This window comes from Rhinolophus ferrumequinum, chromosome 9 (genome assembly GCF_004115265.2).
Source record: "Rhinolophus ferrumequinum isolate MPI-CBG mRhiFer1 chromosome 9, mRhiFer1_v1.p, whole genome shotgun sequence".
In the NCBI taxonomy this organism is placed as follows: domain Eukaryota; kingdom Metazoa; phylum Chordata; class Mammalia; order Chiroptera; family Rhinolophidae; genus Rhinolophus; species Rhinolophus ferrumequinum.
In genome coordinates, this window is record NC_046292.1 from 36,239,858 (window position 1) to 36,257,391 (window position 17,534).

The 17,534-nt window shown below is 36.4% G+C and overlaps 1 protein-coding gene across 1 annotated transcript in view; it reads right to left on the reverse strand.

Moving 5' to 3' along the window:
- The window catches only part of FAF1 (Fas associated factor 1), a 394,652-nt gene that overhangs the window by 223,795 nt on the left and 153,323 nt on the right, over nt 1–17,534 (reverse strand). The window contains exon 7 of the mRNA XM_033115190.1: nt 1,221–1,326. Within this exon, the coding sequence (XP_032971081.1) occupies nt 1,221–1,326 (106 nt within the window). The remainder of the gene's footprint in view (nt 1–1,220; nt 1,327–17,534) is intronic.

Sequence of the window (17,534 nt, forward strand, 5' to 3'; positions counted from 1 at the left end):
ATTAAACATTATTTCTTGTGTAAAAAACAACAATGATTCTTCAAGGAATTAAAACTCTAAATTTAGAAGACTGCAACACCCATTATGGAAGTTAAAAATGAAATGGCAATTTTATTTTAAACCATGGGAAAAAAATCAAATAACTCAAACCTATGATTCAAATTAGGAGCCAAGAAAAATTTTAAAGATTTTAGTTACCAGTCAACAAGCTATTCAAGTGATAGAGAAAATAAACTTCAAGCAATGAGGTATTCACGCCAAATTCAGAAGTTGAAATTCACTGACAAAAACTGAAAAAGGGAAATTAATAGTCTAATCATTACTGAAACAATTCTTACACTTCTGAAAAATAATTAGGGGGAAACAACTTGTTCTTTTAATACATTAGTAATTATTTTAAGCAACGTAGTCCAAGAAAAAGAACTTTGAAATAATCTAAGATTAAGCATGATAAAAACATTCGTAGACAAATGACTGTTGTCTTTGCAACTTACAAGGGGTAATATGACATAATCATCATTTCAGTGTTTCGAAACACAAATCCTGTCACAGTCTTACACATTTTCCCCCCATGGAGATAAATTACTGGCTTTTAGGTAGGTGGGGCCACAGGCAAGAAGGTACCTCTTCTCTCTTGGGGGAGGTTCTTTTTGAAACAGTGCATGTGGTTGGCCACAATAAAGAAAAAAATGCTGACACTATAAATAGACTCTTCTCAGATATTTTAAGCTACATGACTGACAGGTTCTAAAAGCATCTCACAATACTGCCCAAGACTGGGATTGACCTGCTTAAAAAAAGCCTCCTCAAATTCCTTTTGGAAACAGGCAGGGTGAACATCATAAATAATATATTTGAGAGCAACCTTTCAAATAAAACATAAGTATGTTTGAAAATGTATGCTGTCAACAAGTCCCAAATTAATATTACGAATAATTACTATAAAACCAGGCAATGTATTACATAATAATGAGTATTTTCAAGCAGAGTTTTAAGGTGACTGTTTTAAGAAATATCAAGAGCTCCCATTTACATCTGTCATTCTAGGTCAAGTCATTTAACATATCTACAGTAATCATGATGCTTCAGTTAATTAAAATTAAGAACCCAATAATGAAACATAAAGAGAGTTTCCAACCAGAACAGATAAGCTCTCTTTAACAGGGTCAAAATTAGCTATAATGAGCTACCTTTATTCCTTAGCTGTGAGAGTAACTCACCTCTTGAATGGTACTGCTTCCTGAGAAGTTCAGGTTGTACTCCCGCTGGACTTCTCGGTGGGTGATGATCAGCATGAAGTTTTGATTTAATGACTCCTGCAGGGCACTGAAAGGGTTGAAAGAAAAACAAGGAACTCTGAGATGAACAAGTTCTAGCTTGCTTTACAGCTAGCTGCAAAAACCCCAGGAGTACCATAAGTTCCACACAGGCATGTCCGGGCCCAATGTTATCATCTTTTCAGCTCCTAAAGGCAAAAGAGCATGCTGAGAACAACCAAGGGGAGCTAACCTGTTAACTCTTTCTCTACCAAGGTGTTTTTAAACTTCAATTCTAAATAGTCTGCATTCCTAAGAATTTTCTTCGAGTCATGTGCTATTGTCTGCATATGTATTTCCTCTAAGAGAACCAAATTTGTCAATTACGTCAAATGCCAGACATGTTACAAAAATGTATACTGAAAGGCTCTGATTCAATTTCAAGTGAAATAGTTGTTCTGGAAGAAGAAAAATATGAAATTATTGTTTATATGCATGAATGTTGTATAATAGAAATATGGTTTAAGTCAAAATTCAGAAGATATTGAAAGGAATAAAACTTTAATTGCTATACCAAAATTTCTTCAAAATACCTGTGTTTTCACTTAGGACTAAGAAAATATATAGAATTCAAAATTGGGGAATTCAGAGCAACATTAAATTCTATGCCAAAGTTCCAAGATATTACAAATGTGTCAGAAACATGAAGAGTAAATGAAATTAGTGACATATAGCAAGAAGCGTCTAAGTCATAGTTCTATCTGTTTATGACAATACTAAGAGGCACTATTGGCATTGAAAATAAAAATCTCACCATTATTGATGAGTAATCTGTACTGCTACCCTTAAGTATAATTATGCCATGCTTATGCAATCAGGAAAATATTTTGGGTGTGCTGAGTATTTTTAAGCAGAGTTTTAAGGTGACTGACTATTGGTTCTGGCTTCCTTTGCCAATCTATAACTATGTGATAAATATACATGCAACAGAAGATTTAAATTAGGCGGTTAATCTATTTGTTCTATTGTCTCTTACAGAGTTTACAGATTAATTACAGATTAAAATTACCTAGGAAACACCAATATATAGCATAAAATACTACTGATCAAAATCAAAATCAAAAGATACCCCACTAAAATCGTTCCTTTGTCTGTTTCCTTAACACTTAATGCATAACGCCTGGCACACTGCAGATAAATATTGATTGAGTAATGAATAAATTGTGAATTTTCAGAAGGCAACAGTCTTCTTTATTTTTGTATCTAATACAGCACTGTTAGATTCTGGAAAACTACCATGAGAATTAAGATTTTGATTAATTTATTTATCAATATTAAATCAATGCTTTGCATTATTCCAAGTGCTAAGAAAACCAACCCAAATTAATACATAGTTCCTGTTCATGAAAAGGTTCACAATCTAATAAAGTAGAAAGATACATAAACAGCCATAGTATGACATAATAGGCACAACTGAGAAATTGGGGGGGGAAAAGTACAATGAAAACTGAAAAGGAAGTGCTTAACTCTGTCCCAGTGAGAGGGGAAAGAGTCTAGGGGAAAGCTTCAGAGAAGAAAGATATTTAGGATAAGTAGGACCTTAGAGGTTATCACTTGGAAGAAATGAAATTTGTTTTGTTTGGGGAAAAGAGAAGGGTGGCACTTTTTAGACAAAGAAATAATAAATGGGAAGAACACAGCATATTCATTCATTCTAGTAACATTTTTATTGAGCAGTATCAGTGTTTATGATACTGGTCTGGTTGCTAGGGATATTGTGACGGGCAAGAAAAATACAGACCCTGCTTTCATGAAACTTACATTCTAGTAAAGGACACAAATAATCAAGTAAATGAATAAGTAATTTTAGAGAACCCTAAGTGCTGTGAAGAAAATAAAATGGGGTTACAATATAAGGTAAGAGAGGGGCAGGGTAAGAGGAAGTGTTTTCAACAGAATAGTTGAAAGCATCTCTGAGGCAGTGACATTTAAATTGAGGCTGGTATGATAAGAAAGAGATAGCAAGAGTCTGATCGTGTAGGTCCTTGTAGACCATAGGAAATAATTTGGTATTTAGAGTAATTGCAAAGGAAAGCCATTGGAGGTTTCACACAGGAAATGGTCAAGATCTGACTCACATTTACATTTATTTATACAATAGTATTCTGGCTGCTCTGGCTACAGTGAGGAAACAGTGAAGGCAGGAAAAACAGATAGGAGGCTAGCCCCAGCAGGAAGTGATAGTGGATTGGACTAGGGAGGCAGAGGCTGAGACGTGACAAATTGTCAGGTTCAGATGTATTTTAGAGGTAAAAGCCAGACAACTTCTTAATGGAGTGTGAGAAAAAAACATAACCCCAAGGTTTCTGGCCTGAGTAAATAAAAGGATGGAACTGAATTTAACAAAGAAAACTGGAATAGGAACAGGCTGGGTGGGAAGTTGAGAGTGAAAGGTTTTGGACATACTAAGTTTTAAGATGTTATTAGACATCCAAAAAGAGATATCATGTACAGTTACATATAAGAGTTGAAGGTCAAGTAAGAGAGCTTGGAACAGAGAGTCGACAGTGTATAGATGTGTTCAGATTCTGTGGCCAAAAGAAATCATCTAGGAATACAGGTTACTTAGAAAAAAGGAAAGAGGCCAAGATGGAGCCCTGGGGCAATGCAATAATTTGAAATCGAGCAGAGGAGGAGTCAGTGTAAAAAAAATCGATAGTCAATGAGATAGGAGAAAAACAAAAGAAGTCAAGCATAAAGAATCCCAAAGAAATAACTTTCAATTAAGAGGGCAGGAGCAATTAAGCCAAGTAAGACAGTAAGTACAATAAGGCCAGAAAAGTGACCATATTCAGGGAATTGTGAAAAGCTCAGTGTGACCACAAAGACGGGTGTGTGAGAGGAGTGTAGTGAGGCTAAAGCAGTGGGCCGGGTCAATGTTCAATATATATGTGAAATGAGTCTGGGTGCAAAGTGGCAAGTGATGGAAAGGCTACTTGGAGTGCCAAGGCCTTTCACACGTAGATCTATTTCACAACTATTCTCCAAAACGTGGCTTTTGTTCTAGAGCTTGGCTAACTTTCCTCCATGTCAAAACATCACACCATAGTCGCTTCAATCTCTGTTCATGTTGTTCTCATCTTCCTTCCCATCCCCCGCCCAAAATACTGCACAGCTTTCACACCACCTCATGGCTTACCATTTATATTTATTATAAACCTCCTCTTCTCTGAATTCCTATATCCCACGTGCATACTTCATTTAATATTTAATTATATCATGTTTTGTACAGTTTGGTATGTTTCATGTGTGGAAGTCCTGAATCCAAGACTTTAAGCCTTTTGACAGTAAATTTCTTATTCATCTGCATTTCCCTTGGCAACTCTCATATTAAAAAGGTGATTCAATTCAACCTACAGACATTTAAGGAATAGCTCTGAACTACATATTCTGAACATATTCTGAACTACATATATAAAGAACTACTAATTCTCATTTTTTTGAGCCTACCTGTGAAGTGCCATTTTATTCACAAAATTGTGGTTCACAAAGGTTATGGAACTGCCCATGGTTATGCAGCCATAAAAAGATGGAATCCAGTTTCTAAACTATAGTTGATTCTACATTCTTTCACATCAGCATCCTATCTATCCCCCAAGTGGCTACGCTGCTTTGGGGATAAAAAGATGAGTAAGACTCTTGCCTGCTAAAACTTCACTCTTTCTGTAAGTATTTGATTCCTATTATCTGTAAACATACAGAAATAAAAGACAATCACTGACCTCAAGACAGACTATTCAGAGAGGTTAGAACAGATGTGAGGATTGTAGAGAAGGGAGAGAGTGCTTTGAAGTACTATGAAGGATGGATAGCAATTTGACAGATATGGAGGATAATTTTAGATATAGATTAGTTTGAGCAGAGATGGAGACTGGAGAATATACAGAAGGGTGTAGAAAGCAACTAGGAAGAAGTTTAAGGGGATGGGAAGAAGGGTTTGTGAAAGAGAAAACTTGAAAAACATTAAGGGCCTACATTGTGGGGGCTTCAAATGCTAGGCTAAGGAGCTCAGAATTCCAGAAGTCTTGATTACTATATAGATCTTCCTTTATTTTTACATATGAATCAACGCATAGTGCGTGCCTTTATGCAATTCCTTAGATACATTTCTTGATCTTGACTGGCAGACTTGTGCAATAACTTTGCAGAAATGTTTGCCAGGACCAGCACTGACTGCCAAACAACTTTAGAAGAACACCCATTTAGTCTAATTCTACAATTCCTCAATAGCCCTGAGGAAGGATACACTGGCAAGAAAAAGTATTTATGGCTTTAAACTGCTCAAGAGTCATAGAGCCAGATTTGAATCTCTGCTCCACCACTTGCTAGCTGTATGACCTTGAAATGTCAATCACACATTCTTTCAGTGGTCTTTATTAAGTGTCTACCACATACAAGGCCCTATTTTAGGCACTTAGTTACTCTGTAAATTCTCAGTTTCCTTTTCAGGAAAAGGATAATACTCCTTACTTCACTGAACTATGAATATTAAATTTTAGAAAGCCATGTGGGAATTTTTATTGCATATGTTTTAAGGTGATCTGTTATAACTTACTGAAAATAGAACACTCTTGAGGAATACTCATACTTTAAACCCTTACAATGACAGTGAAACGTTAACAAAAGCATGTATGGTGCTTTTGTGGCAGTTATTTTTTTGGGTTTTAGTTCCATTCCTCTGTAGGAGCTCACACAGGATGGATTTTTTGATGGATTGAATATACTGTGTATTATACCTAATGTTATCCAGACTCAGCGATCTCTTTCACACAGGTCTTGTTTGGTGTTGATATACTACATTCATGTTCCTTGTGAGAATGGTTTGTTTGGAGGAGTAAGCTGAGGGTATTACCTGCGAGCTTAGACTTCAGCCTGATTCATTCATTAGCCATTAATAATAATGGCCAGACTTTAATGAGTGCTACTATGTATCAGGCTTTAAGAGTTATGTGTCAACTTTATGAAGTTATTATTAGCATTTTCACTTTACAGATGAGGAAACTGACGTTAAGTTACTTGTCACACAAAATAAGTAGCAGTGACCCAGATCTAACTCTTAAGATTTTTCTTCCGGGTAATGGGGAAGGGAACCCAGTGGGATCATACTTCTGCTTTCATTGAGTTTACTGAGGGATGGAATGACAAGCAAACTTGTAATTCACATACGGTACTTTGTTTGCTAAGAACTCTACTACCACTTTTGCGAAGGTGTTATGGAAATCCAGAGGAAGAATCCCTAAATTAGACCAAGGAAGCTTTCCACAGACTCTGACATGGTAACTAAGTTTTGTTTCCTTGTTTCATGAAGTATCTTTTGAGAGTTGGGGGACGAGGGTGGCAGAAGGGGAGACAAAAGGCTATAAGGAACATAGCATGGTGATCTGCATAATGTGCAAAGACTTTATTGCTAAAATATTATGTAGGCAAACTGAGTGTAGCTGCTGCTTAGCAGAATGAGTGGAGTCCTCAGTTGCTGCATCTAGATGCAGGACACAAGTTGCAGTGTCTTCTAATGGCTGTTTAGGACAGTTTAGCCATGGTTAATCCGCCTTCAAGCATTCTTTTACCTTCAAAATGCAAAGTCGTTCATGCTACTTCAACTTTTGACCCTTCAAGTTGCTCTGAGGATGATTGTCAACCAAAGTGGGTAGGTGAGAAACAATATGAAACAGACTTTTCTTTCTTTCTTTTTTTTTAAAAAAGCATTATTTTTTAACTTTTATTTGTTTTAAGTGTGTTTTTACAGGACCCCTCAGCTCCAAGTCAAGTAGTTGTTTCAATCTAGTTGTGGAGGGCGCAGCTCACACTGGCCCATGCGGTGATCGAACCAGCAACCCTGGAGTTATGAGCATTGTGCTCTAACCAACTGAGCTAACCAGCCGCCCCAAGATTTTTTTTTTTTAATGGCATGTTTTCTCTTCAATTAGAGGGAGAAAGAAAGGTGTGAGCAAACATAGAAACATTTTAAAAGCAGTATTAATCTTAACTCAATGCAACAAATGTTTTGATAAAACATGTATTTTTTTCCACACTGGTTCATTTTTCATTCTCCATTATGATTTTCCTTTAAGTTTGAATATGCACATTTACCACAAGGAGATGGTTTTCTTTCTACAAACAGACAAGTGCCATTAAAACTTACCATTGCTCTACCCTCAAATACAGACTGAAATTAATGTTTAAAATGTAATGAGAGTCATATACATTGTCCCCAAGCTTAGAGCTAGTGGCTCTTTGAAACAAATACCATACAATATAATACAATGAATGTGAACATTTTTAAGCAATTAGTAGGCAAAGTGCTAGACATTTTCACATATACTATCTCACAATTCTCCTAGTCAGTTTCTTAATTTTAAAATTGGGGGCAGGGGAGATAGGTAGGATGTAAGAGAGAGTTATAAAAAAATAGACAGGCAAGATTAGATAGATATCCACTCCTTTACATTTTTTCAGTATTATAACTAAGCATTAATTTCTGAGCCAAAAACACAATTCTAGAAATAGTTTCGGTAGAACATCACTTCTCTGCTTTCTTTTTTTGTCTATAAGTCTTGGGCTTTCAGCGCTCTTTCATTAGCAGAATGTCCACCTCTCCTAGGGAGATCCCATTCTACTTTAACTGTGAATTTTTATCAGGAACAGAAAATCATCTGTAAAATATCTGCCTTCTAACAAGTACCAAATTCATTTTAATTCACTGGCTTAGTTTAATATATTTTATATTCCCTTCCAGTTTTTCCTTTATAAGGGAGAAAATAATGTGTAATAGATTTTAACACAAAGCCCACAATAAATAAATGAAGCTACATTTTTATACATGTGAACATAAAAATCCACAAATTATTAGCCTCCATATGTCAAGTATTGATAAAAGCAACATTAAAAAATAAACGTAACAATCTTTACTGTCTTTACTGAGTTTATTTCACAATGAGAGAGTACTTCAGTGACCAAAGCACATGGCTATTTTAATATGAACGATGCAGTGATTTTCTAGCGTTAACTTAAAGCTGCATTATGAGAGTGAAGCAATCATTTGATCATCATGTGGCTATATACCTATCATTAATTCCTGATTTAAGAAGAGGAATGATTTCCCTCCTGCCAGACAGAGGTAGCACATTTCAGGAGGTAGCACAGTAGTATGCAGGGTGTCTTGCATCTAGAATAACAGTAATTTAAGGATTTCCTCTCCAGCAATTCCTTGAAATCAAGAATTCTCTTAAAGTCTTCAGTGGGCAGAAGATTTGACCAAGCTAAACCACAGCCTTTCTGTTAAGACAGTGACAGTTCTAGGGGAAGCACTCACTGTTATAAGTGTAAATCTATCAAGATTAAACAATTAGACTAGGAAAACAAATTCAGACTTGGGCTTCAGGGCTTTTATAGACTGAATATTTGTGTCCCCCTCAAATCCACATGTTAACAGCCTAACACCCAATGTGATGGTATTTAGAGTTAGGGCCTTTGGAAAGTGATTAAATTTAGATGAAGTCATGAGGGTGGGTCCCCATGATGGGATTAGTGTCCTTATAAGAGGAAAAGCTACTTGAGCATTTTTTCTCTCTCTCTGCCAAGTAAGAACACGGTGAGAAAGCAGTCATCTGCAAGCAGAGGGTTCATCAAGCAGAGGGTTCTCACTAGGAATCAAATCTGCCGACACCTTGATCTTGTACTTCCTAGCTTCCAGAATTGTGAGAAATAAATGTCTGTTGTTTAAGCCATGCAGACAATGGTATTTTGTTATAGCAGCCTTAGTTGACTAATATAAGGGCTTCTGTATTTACAGCTCTCAAGTAAACAGCTGCTATCAGTTCAGCACAGACTTCCAAATGGCTGTCTGTCAAATCTGTATATACACATCCAAATTAAAATCCCACTCATTAAAATCCATGATAGAATACAACATGCTTTTGTTAAAACATGTAACTGAGGTATGCCTAAGAATTGTGCATTATATGTAAATTATACATAATAAAAAAATTGTAAACCATAAAAAATACTTGAAATGTGACAGCCACCATTTCTGCAATTAAACGGTCTGCATATTTTAATTTCAAAAATACAACACACTTGATAAAGAAGAAAGGGTTCTGGTCAAGATGGCAGTGTAGGTAAACTTTGAGCTTGCATCCTCTCACAACCACATCATAATTACAAATAAATTACACAACAAGCATTACTGAGAGCTGCCTGAAGTCTAGCTGATCAGAAATCTTACAACTAAGGATATACCGAAGAAGCCACCTTGAGACTGGTAGGAGAGGCAGAGATGTGGAACGGACTGGTCCCACATCCATGTGCGGCAGTTAAAAATCGGAAGGGATATCTCAGCTGCAGATGTACCCCATTAGGAGTGAGGGGTCCGAGCCCCACACCAGGCTCCCCAGCCCAGGGTTCCAGTGCCAGGAAAAGAAGTCCCCACAACTTCTGGCTGTGAAAACCAGCAGAATGTGGCCGAATGAGACGGAGGTCTGCTAGAGTCCCAGGAATTCCCCTTAAAGGGCCCACACATGGACGTACTGGTGGACTCACTTGCTCTGAGCTCCAGCGCTGGGGCAGCAGTTTGAAAGATGTTAGGGACATATGGGGAGAAATTGAATCACCTGGCTTCAAGGAAAGGGCTAGAGGGGCAGCTTTATTCCAGACAGAAGTGCTGGCAGAAGCCATTGTTCCTTCATTGAGCCCTACCCCCTCCCAAAGTGCAGACTTAGGCAAGTGCCATGTCTGAGTCTCCATCAACCTAGCTAACACTGTTCACCCAGCCTTGGTGATTCCCTGAGACAAAGCCCCACCCAACTTTTGGGCCCACCTGAGCCTCTTTCAGTGGCTTTTTCATACAAATCACCTGACATGGTTCTTGCTGCAGACTCCCTAAAATCTTTCAAAGATTCACAAAACCCAAACAAGCAGCATCTGGCCTCAGCATGCCCCACACCTCTTGCTGAACAGCCCCAAGACTGGCACTGACAGTAGTCAGCCTTGGTTTGAGGCTTGGCCTCTCCCAGTCACCTCCATGCCTAGCATGGATGAGGGCTATCTGCAGATTGCTTTGTGATTCATTCCAGAAGGCCCCAGGCAGGGCAAAGGACCAAACTGGAGCACCACCCAGCTGCCTCTGAAGATGACACATCCATGGCAGACTGGGCAGGCACCAGAGGCTTGCTAAAGCGAATCCTGCTCTGTATGGTCAGATCCTGCAAAACACCTCCTCCATTGTAGTCATGGCCAGTCCTCACAACCAATCAGCCCAAGGGTCAATCCCTCCCATTGACATGCACACCACAACCAAGGCTCAACTACAACAGGAGAGTACACAAAACCCACAAAAGGGACACACCTAAAGCATTCGCCTCAGGTGACCAGGGAGAGAGAACCACTGGGCCCCACAGGACACCTACTACATAAGACCACTCTACTAGGACCAAGAGATATAGCAGCCTTATCTAAGAGATATAGCAGCCTTATCTAAAACATAGAAACAAACACAGGAAGGCAGCCAGACTGGGGAGAAAAAGAAACACGTCCCAAATGAAAGAACAGAACATAGCTTTAGAAAAAGAACTAAACAAAATGGAGACAAGCAATCTACCAGATGTAGAGTTCAATGATCTCGGGGAGAACTTCAACAAAGAAATAGGAAACATAAAAATGGAGACAGAAAACATAAACTCTTAGACATAGAAACAAAAACTCTTAGACATAGACAACAGTTTAGTGGTTAAGGGTAAGGGGGCTTCCAGAAGAGGGTAAATGTGGTCAAATATATGGTGATGGAAAGAGAACTGACTCTGGGTGGTGAACACATAATGTGAGATATAGATGATGTATTACAGAATTGTACACCTGAAATCTATGTAACTTTACTAACAATTGTCATCCAAATAAACTTTAATTTAAAAAAAATTTTACACAATTTAGCAGGAACTTAAATAATACAAATACCTTCGCATGAATCGACTAATTGGCATGCTGAAAGACCCCTTCTTTTAATAACAAAAAAATAAAAATAAGTTATGGCCTTTAGTGTAATTTCTACATTTGAATTTTCTTTAATGAGATTGACAGAAAATACAATTTCTTAAAGTGGAATCAGTTTTCCGTGCGGCATTTCCATTATCTGATTACACATAGGTATGAAATCAAGAATAAATACTTTTCATTGGTGACTGCTATACTTTTGACATTCATGATTTAGAATTTAACATTTTAACCAAAAAAGTTTAATTTTACAACTTGTCTCTGTGATCAAATAAGAATTTGTTTAATGTCTCAGTTTAAAAGCAAATGGTATCACGGACTTCTGCTTCCAAAAACATGGAGTTGATGTGCTTTTACTCTATTATTCCCAATAAGTAAAACTAAAATCTCTGGAACCCTGTAATATTGTATGTAAAATGAACATGAGGATTCTAAAAAGGGGAGAGAAGAAGGAAGACCAGCTAGAGACCTAAAAATAAAAAAAGAAAACATAAAAAAGAACCACTCAGAAATGAAGAATACTATAACTGACTTAATGAATACTGACTTAATGAATCAACTGTAGATTGACTAGATGAAGCAAAGAACCAAATCAGAGATTTAGAAAATAAGGTATCAGAAAACACCCAAACAGAACAGCAAAAATTTAAAAAAAAAAAAAAAAAAATCCAAAAAAATAAAGACAGTTTAAGGGGGTTCTGGGACAACAGTAAGTGTACCGATATTCACATCATAGGGGTACCAGAAGGAGGAGAGAGAAAGGAATTGAAAACGTATTTGAAGAAATAATGATGGAAAACCTCCCTAACCTGAGAAAGGAAACAGACATACAAGTCCCAGGAAGTGCAGAAAGTTCCAAACAAGATGAACCCAAACAGGTCCACATCAAGACACATAATAATTAAAATGTCAAAGCTTAAAGACAAATAGAGAATCTTAAAAGCAGCAAGAAAAAAGCAGTTAGTTACCTAAAAAGGAAGCTCCCACAAGACTCTCAGCTGATTTTTCAACAGAAACTTTGCAGGCCAGAAGGGACTGGCATGAAATATTCGAAGTGATGAAAAGCAAGGACTTACAACCAAGATTATTCTACCCTGAAAAGCTATGATTATGAATCGAAGGACAGACAGATAAAGAGCTTCCCAGACAATAAAAAACTAAAGGAGTTCATTACCATCAAACTAATATTACAAGTAACGTTAAAGGGACTTCTTTAAGAAGAAAGGGGGAGAGTAGATAAAAAATATGAATAATAAAATGGCAATAACTACACACCTATCAACAATTACTTAAAATGTAAATGTATTAAATGTGCCAATCAAAAGACATAGGGTGGCTGAATGGATATGAAAACAAAACCCTTACATATGCTGCCTACAAGAGGCTCACCTCAGATCAAGACACACACAGAATGAAAGTAAAGGGATGGAAAAAGATATTTCATGAAAAAGGAAACAAACAAAAAACTGAGGTAGCAATAGTTACACCAGACAAAATAGACTTTAAAACAAAGGCTGCAACAGAAGACAAAGAAGGACCCAGTAATCCCACTTCTGGGTATTTATCCGAAGACACCCAAAACACTACTTTGAAGGGGCATGTGCATCTATATTTTTATTGCAGCATTATTTACAACAGCCAAGATATGGAGGCAACCATAAGAGGTGGTACATATGTACAATGGAATATTACTCAGCAATAAACAATGAAATCTTGCCATCTGCAACCACATAGATGGACCTAGAGGGTATTGTGCTGAGTAAGTCAGACAAAGAAAGACAAATGCCATATGATTTCACTTATATGTGGAATCTAAAGAACAAAACAAACAAACAAACAAAACAGAAATAGACTCGTAGATACAGAGAACATTTTGATGGTTGCCAGATGGGAGGGGTATTTGGGGGGATAGGTGAAAAAGGAGAAGGAATTAAGAAATACAAATTGGTAGTTACAAAATAATCATGGGGCTGTAAAGTACAGCATAAGGAATATAGTCACTAATAGCCCTGTTTCCCAGAAAATAAGACCTAGCCAGACAATCAGCTCTAATGCGTCTTTTGGAGCAAAATTAATATACGACCCCGTCTTATATAATGTAATATAATATACGACCGGGTCTTATATTAATTTTTGCTCCAAAAGCATTAGAGCTGATTGTCCGGCTAGGTCTTATTTTTAGGGAAACACGGTATTGTAATAACTATGTATGGAGTCAGATGGGCACTAGATTTATCAGGGTAATCACTTTGTAAGTTACATAAATGTCTAATCACTATGTTGTACACATGAACCTAATATAATAATGTATGTCAACTGTAATTAAAAATGAAAAAAATACAACATACTTTTAATCAACGTAAACAAAAACCAGGAATTTGTTCCTATTGCATCTTAATAAGACTATATGTTGACTGATACAACACAGGTTATTGTTAGTGAAATTATACTTCTCAAATTAATGCTGTATATATATAATTAAGACAAGTAAAGTATTAACACCAATACAGAAATTTAAAATCTCCTCTTTTATTCCTGCTGTGTGAGCATGCTATTTCTTTTCTTGCACTGGGTATCATAAACAAAAATATCACTGTAAATTAATGGGCTTAGTAGGTTAATTTCCAATAGATTTTATTTTTTAAATATGACCTGATATTGAAGCAAAAACAGTAATTTCTTTCAAATAACTTTTTATCAAAAGATGTAAATAATAAACTTGGAATGTGCTATTGAATTTTTCACTAATACTTTACAATTTATATCATTCCAAAATGCCTTACAAAATGTTGTCTCTTTTGTCTCTTTGGGAATATTTTATGATCTACAATGATCTTTTTATCCTTTCAGATATATCAAGATTTTAAATTAAAAAGCATGACACATGGCAATTTAAATTTCCATTCTAAACTTATAGTCATATGAGCTCTTGTCAACAAAAGACCAAATTTACTATAATTATGGATTATTTACACTAAAACAAAATAAGAAATCAATATGTAAATGTAATGTTTGTTGTAGCTAATGCATGCAGCAATGACAGATTAGGTTCAAATAGCAATCAGTTTGGAAATCTGGCACATATGTAAATGAGCTAGGGACTTGATGTTTACATTTGACTGTATTTCATTCAGAATTTTTAAATTGTCTCAGGAACAGCATAAAAAGAAAATGTTAATCTTTCCATTATAAATACAACTTGAGCCCTCATCATAACTGAAACTAGGTTTTGCTCCTGTCCAGCTAAGCTAACATATGATACTTATAATTCTGAGCTGCAGATTACATCATTCTTAATTAACACTCTGCTACAGTTGTTAACATCCTCCTAGACACCATGTTATCATCACCACAAGTTCTGTAACAATCTTAAAACCACATTTAACGAAGGTTGGCCTCTTACTCTGCAGCGACTTTTAATTGCTTTTTTTGCTAGCAATTAAAAATGTCTAGATAAACAAACATTTGGTTTCACGTAATGCTTAATAACATTTTTCATGATGATTTCAAAGTTCAGGTGTCATTATGTCTATAATTACTGTTTATAAATATAGTGATATATTGGATTCAGCAAAACGTATTAACCAAAGTATGTAAGATTAATCAAAATGTGGTAATTAGTGGTAATAGTGATATATTGTGATTCATCAAGTAGTTCATACTAGAACTGTCAAAACATAATTCTATCCAACTGGACAAAATACAAAAGAAGCCAAAAATTACATTTACAGATACACTGATTTTTGTTTTGAATTACTGACCAAATTTCTGAGTGTCCATTAAATCAACCATAGATACCTGCAGTTCTTTTTCAAAGTGTGATATTAACAAGCTAATCTCGGTAGTCACTGACCTAACAATAGGCAGTAAACTATATAAATGGGTTTGGTTCATCAATCCAATTAGATGTGCTGTGATCTCCATCAATGCTCTAATTGGGGACAAGTTTCTTCTTTCATTCAGAATGCATAACTTTAGGAAAATGTCCTCTTCTTAAAATGAGGCACTTTTCAGTAGTCATTTACTGAAACATTTAACAACCCAATTTCCTAAATTTCACTTTTATAAAATCTAATAACACTCACTAGAACTAAATTTAAATTGAACAGTAATAAAATAATGCACTTGAAACACTGATTATATCAATTTATTCTTGAAAATTTATAATAAATATATCAACAAAACATAAATTTATAAGTAAAATAAATTTATTCTTGAATTACTTTAAGAATGATATATCAAATTGTCAAATATTGTACTGATTACAACACTGATAAAACTTTTAAAGATGAATAGCCTTTGTGAAAACAACAAAAAAATTGCTTTGTAAAGCATTTTGGAAGAAAAAAATTCATTGATCCATTCAGAACATTCACTTGCATATATAAAGTTTTCTGAAAACTGTCACTTATAGGGCATTTAAGGTCTCTTTTCTGCCACACTGCTAAAATCTCACAAATATTAATCAATAAAAAGCCACCATGAAGAAGACAAACGTTTTAAATGACACGTCAACAAATAATTTGGAGGTTAAAACCTACTGCTTTTTTTCTAGTTTGAAAATAAAAATACTTAGCCAAAGTTCCCCATTGGAAGTTGTTCTATCTTCCTGAAGGAGCTGCATCACTTCCTCCAGCCAGTTAAAGGATTTATTGAGCATCTACTATAGGCCAGCAGGCACTGCTCCTAGTTTACTTTACACATGAACTAGTAGGTTGAAATGAGACTTTATGCTGAGGACCAACCCTGATCCCTTGAGCAATGATCAAAGGTACTATGATGATTGCTTTGGAGTTAAGAACCATATGAGAGCCAAGTCCTGGCTCATTTATTAACCAGCTAGCTCTGCAATCTGGGAAAGAGCAACTATTGAGTACCTGCATTGTTCCAGGTCCAATGCTCACATGCTCTATCTTATTTAGTCACACTGCCTCTCCAAAAAGCTCTGGGAGGCAGAAATTACCATCCTGATCATTCTGGGTGAAGAAGCTAAGGCCCAATAGACTATTTAACTTTCCCTTTCTGTATTTCAGTTTCCCTAGTCATAAAATGAGACTAGATTAGATGATTGCTTTAAATCCTTCCAAAGATGATATCCTAGAGCTTTCTTTCCTCTCATTCTAACTCAGAGCTCTCATGGATGTGACTCTTCTTGCATTAAGGGAGTACACCAAACACTGCAATAGCAGAATATAGACAAAAAAGTGAAAAATATTACAAGGATTAACATTTATGCACAGTTATGAGGTGTTGGGGGAAGTAGGAGGAGGATGAGAGCTATTTAAAAGCATCCTCAGAATGTCCTAATAACTGAATCCCACAACAGCTCCATGATAGTTCTCAGTTATCTTAGTTGGGATAATAGGCAGCTGAGTGTTTAAAACGGCCTCTGTACGGAGTGGGAGAGACAGGAATGAAAAAAAGAAAAAGAAAAAGGTACAGTTTGTACGAATATCAATACACATACCACCCAGAGGGTTTAGCTAAAACCAAAGCTAGGGGCACAGGTGGCTACTTACTACTACAGCTGCTGGATGGACACAAGAAACAGAGACAGAGGAGGAATGCTTCATTCTTCCCATCACTATACCATGCTTCATGGATGTTGTGAACTGCATATCAAATGTAGAGAGTTAGAAGAGACCTCAAGGATCATGAGAAAAATGTTTTCTTTGCTTCTTTGCCAGCTTCTGCCTCTGCTCATAGGCAGAACACTATTTCTGCCCATGCCGTTTCTCCTCACAAAGGAAGAATCTTAATGAAAATACTTGCAACTTTTTCTCCCATTCTAGACTTTATTCTCCCAGACGAAGTGAATATTCCAATATTCACAAGGTCACATTATACTAGGTTAGGTTTCCCAGAAGGCAGGGACAAGACCAGCAGCTTCCTCTTTCACTTTTTATGCCCCAATACACTAAATTCTCTTTTACTTCTTGCCCTTTGATAGATACACCCTGGACAAACTTGCCACAAACTCTCTAAGCGGTCTTTCCTACTGTGACTATGTTGGTGAAGCAGGCCTATTGCATCAGTCCACCAGGCTCGGAAGACCCAGTCATAACTATTTCTAAGGTCACCTGAGTACATGGGTCCTAAGATTTAGATCTGGACTCAGAGGTAAAAGACCTCACTTAGGACTCAAGTCTAAGCCACATGCTCCATTGGATGCTAGTCTATTTAAAGCAGTTTTGCTTTCCAATTTGGATACTGATTTTTGTGTGTATAATCCAC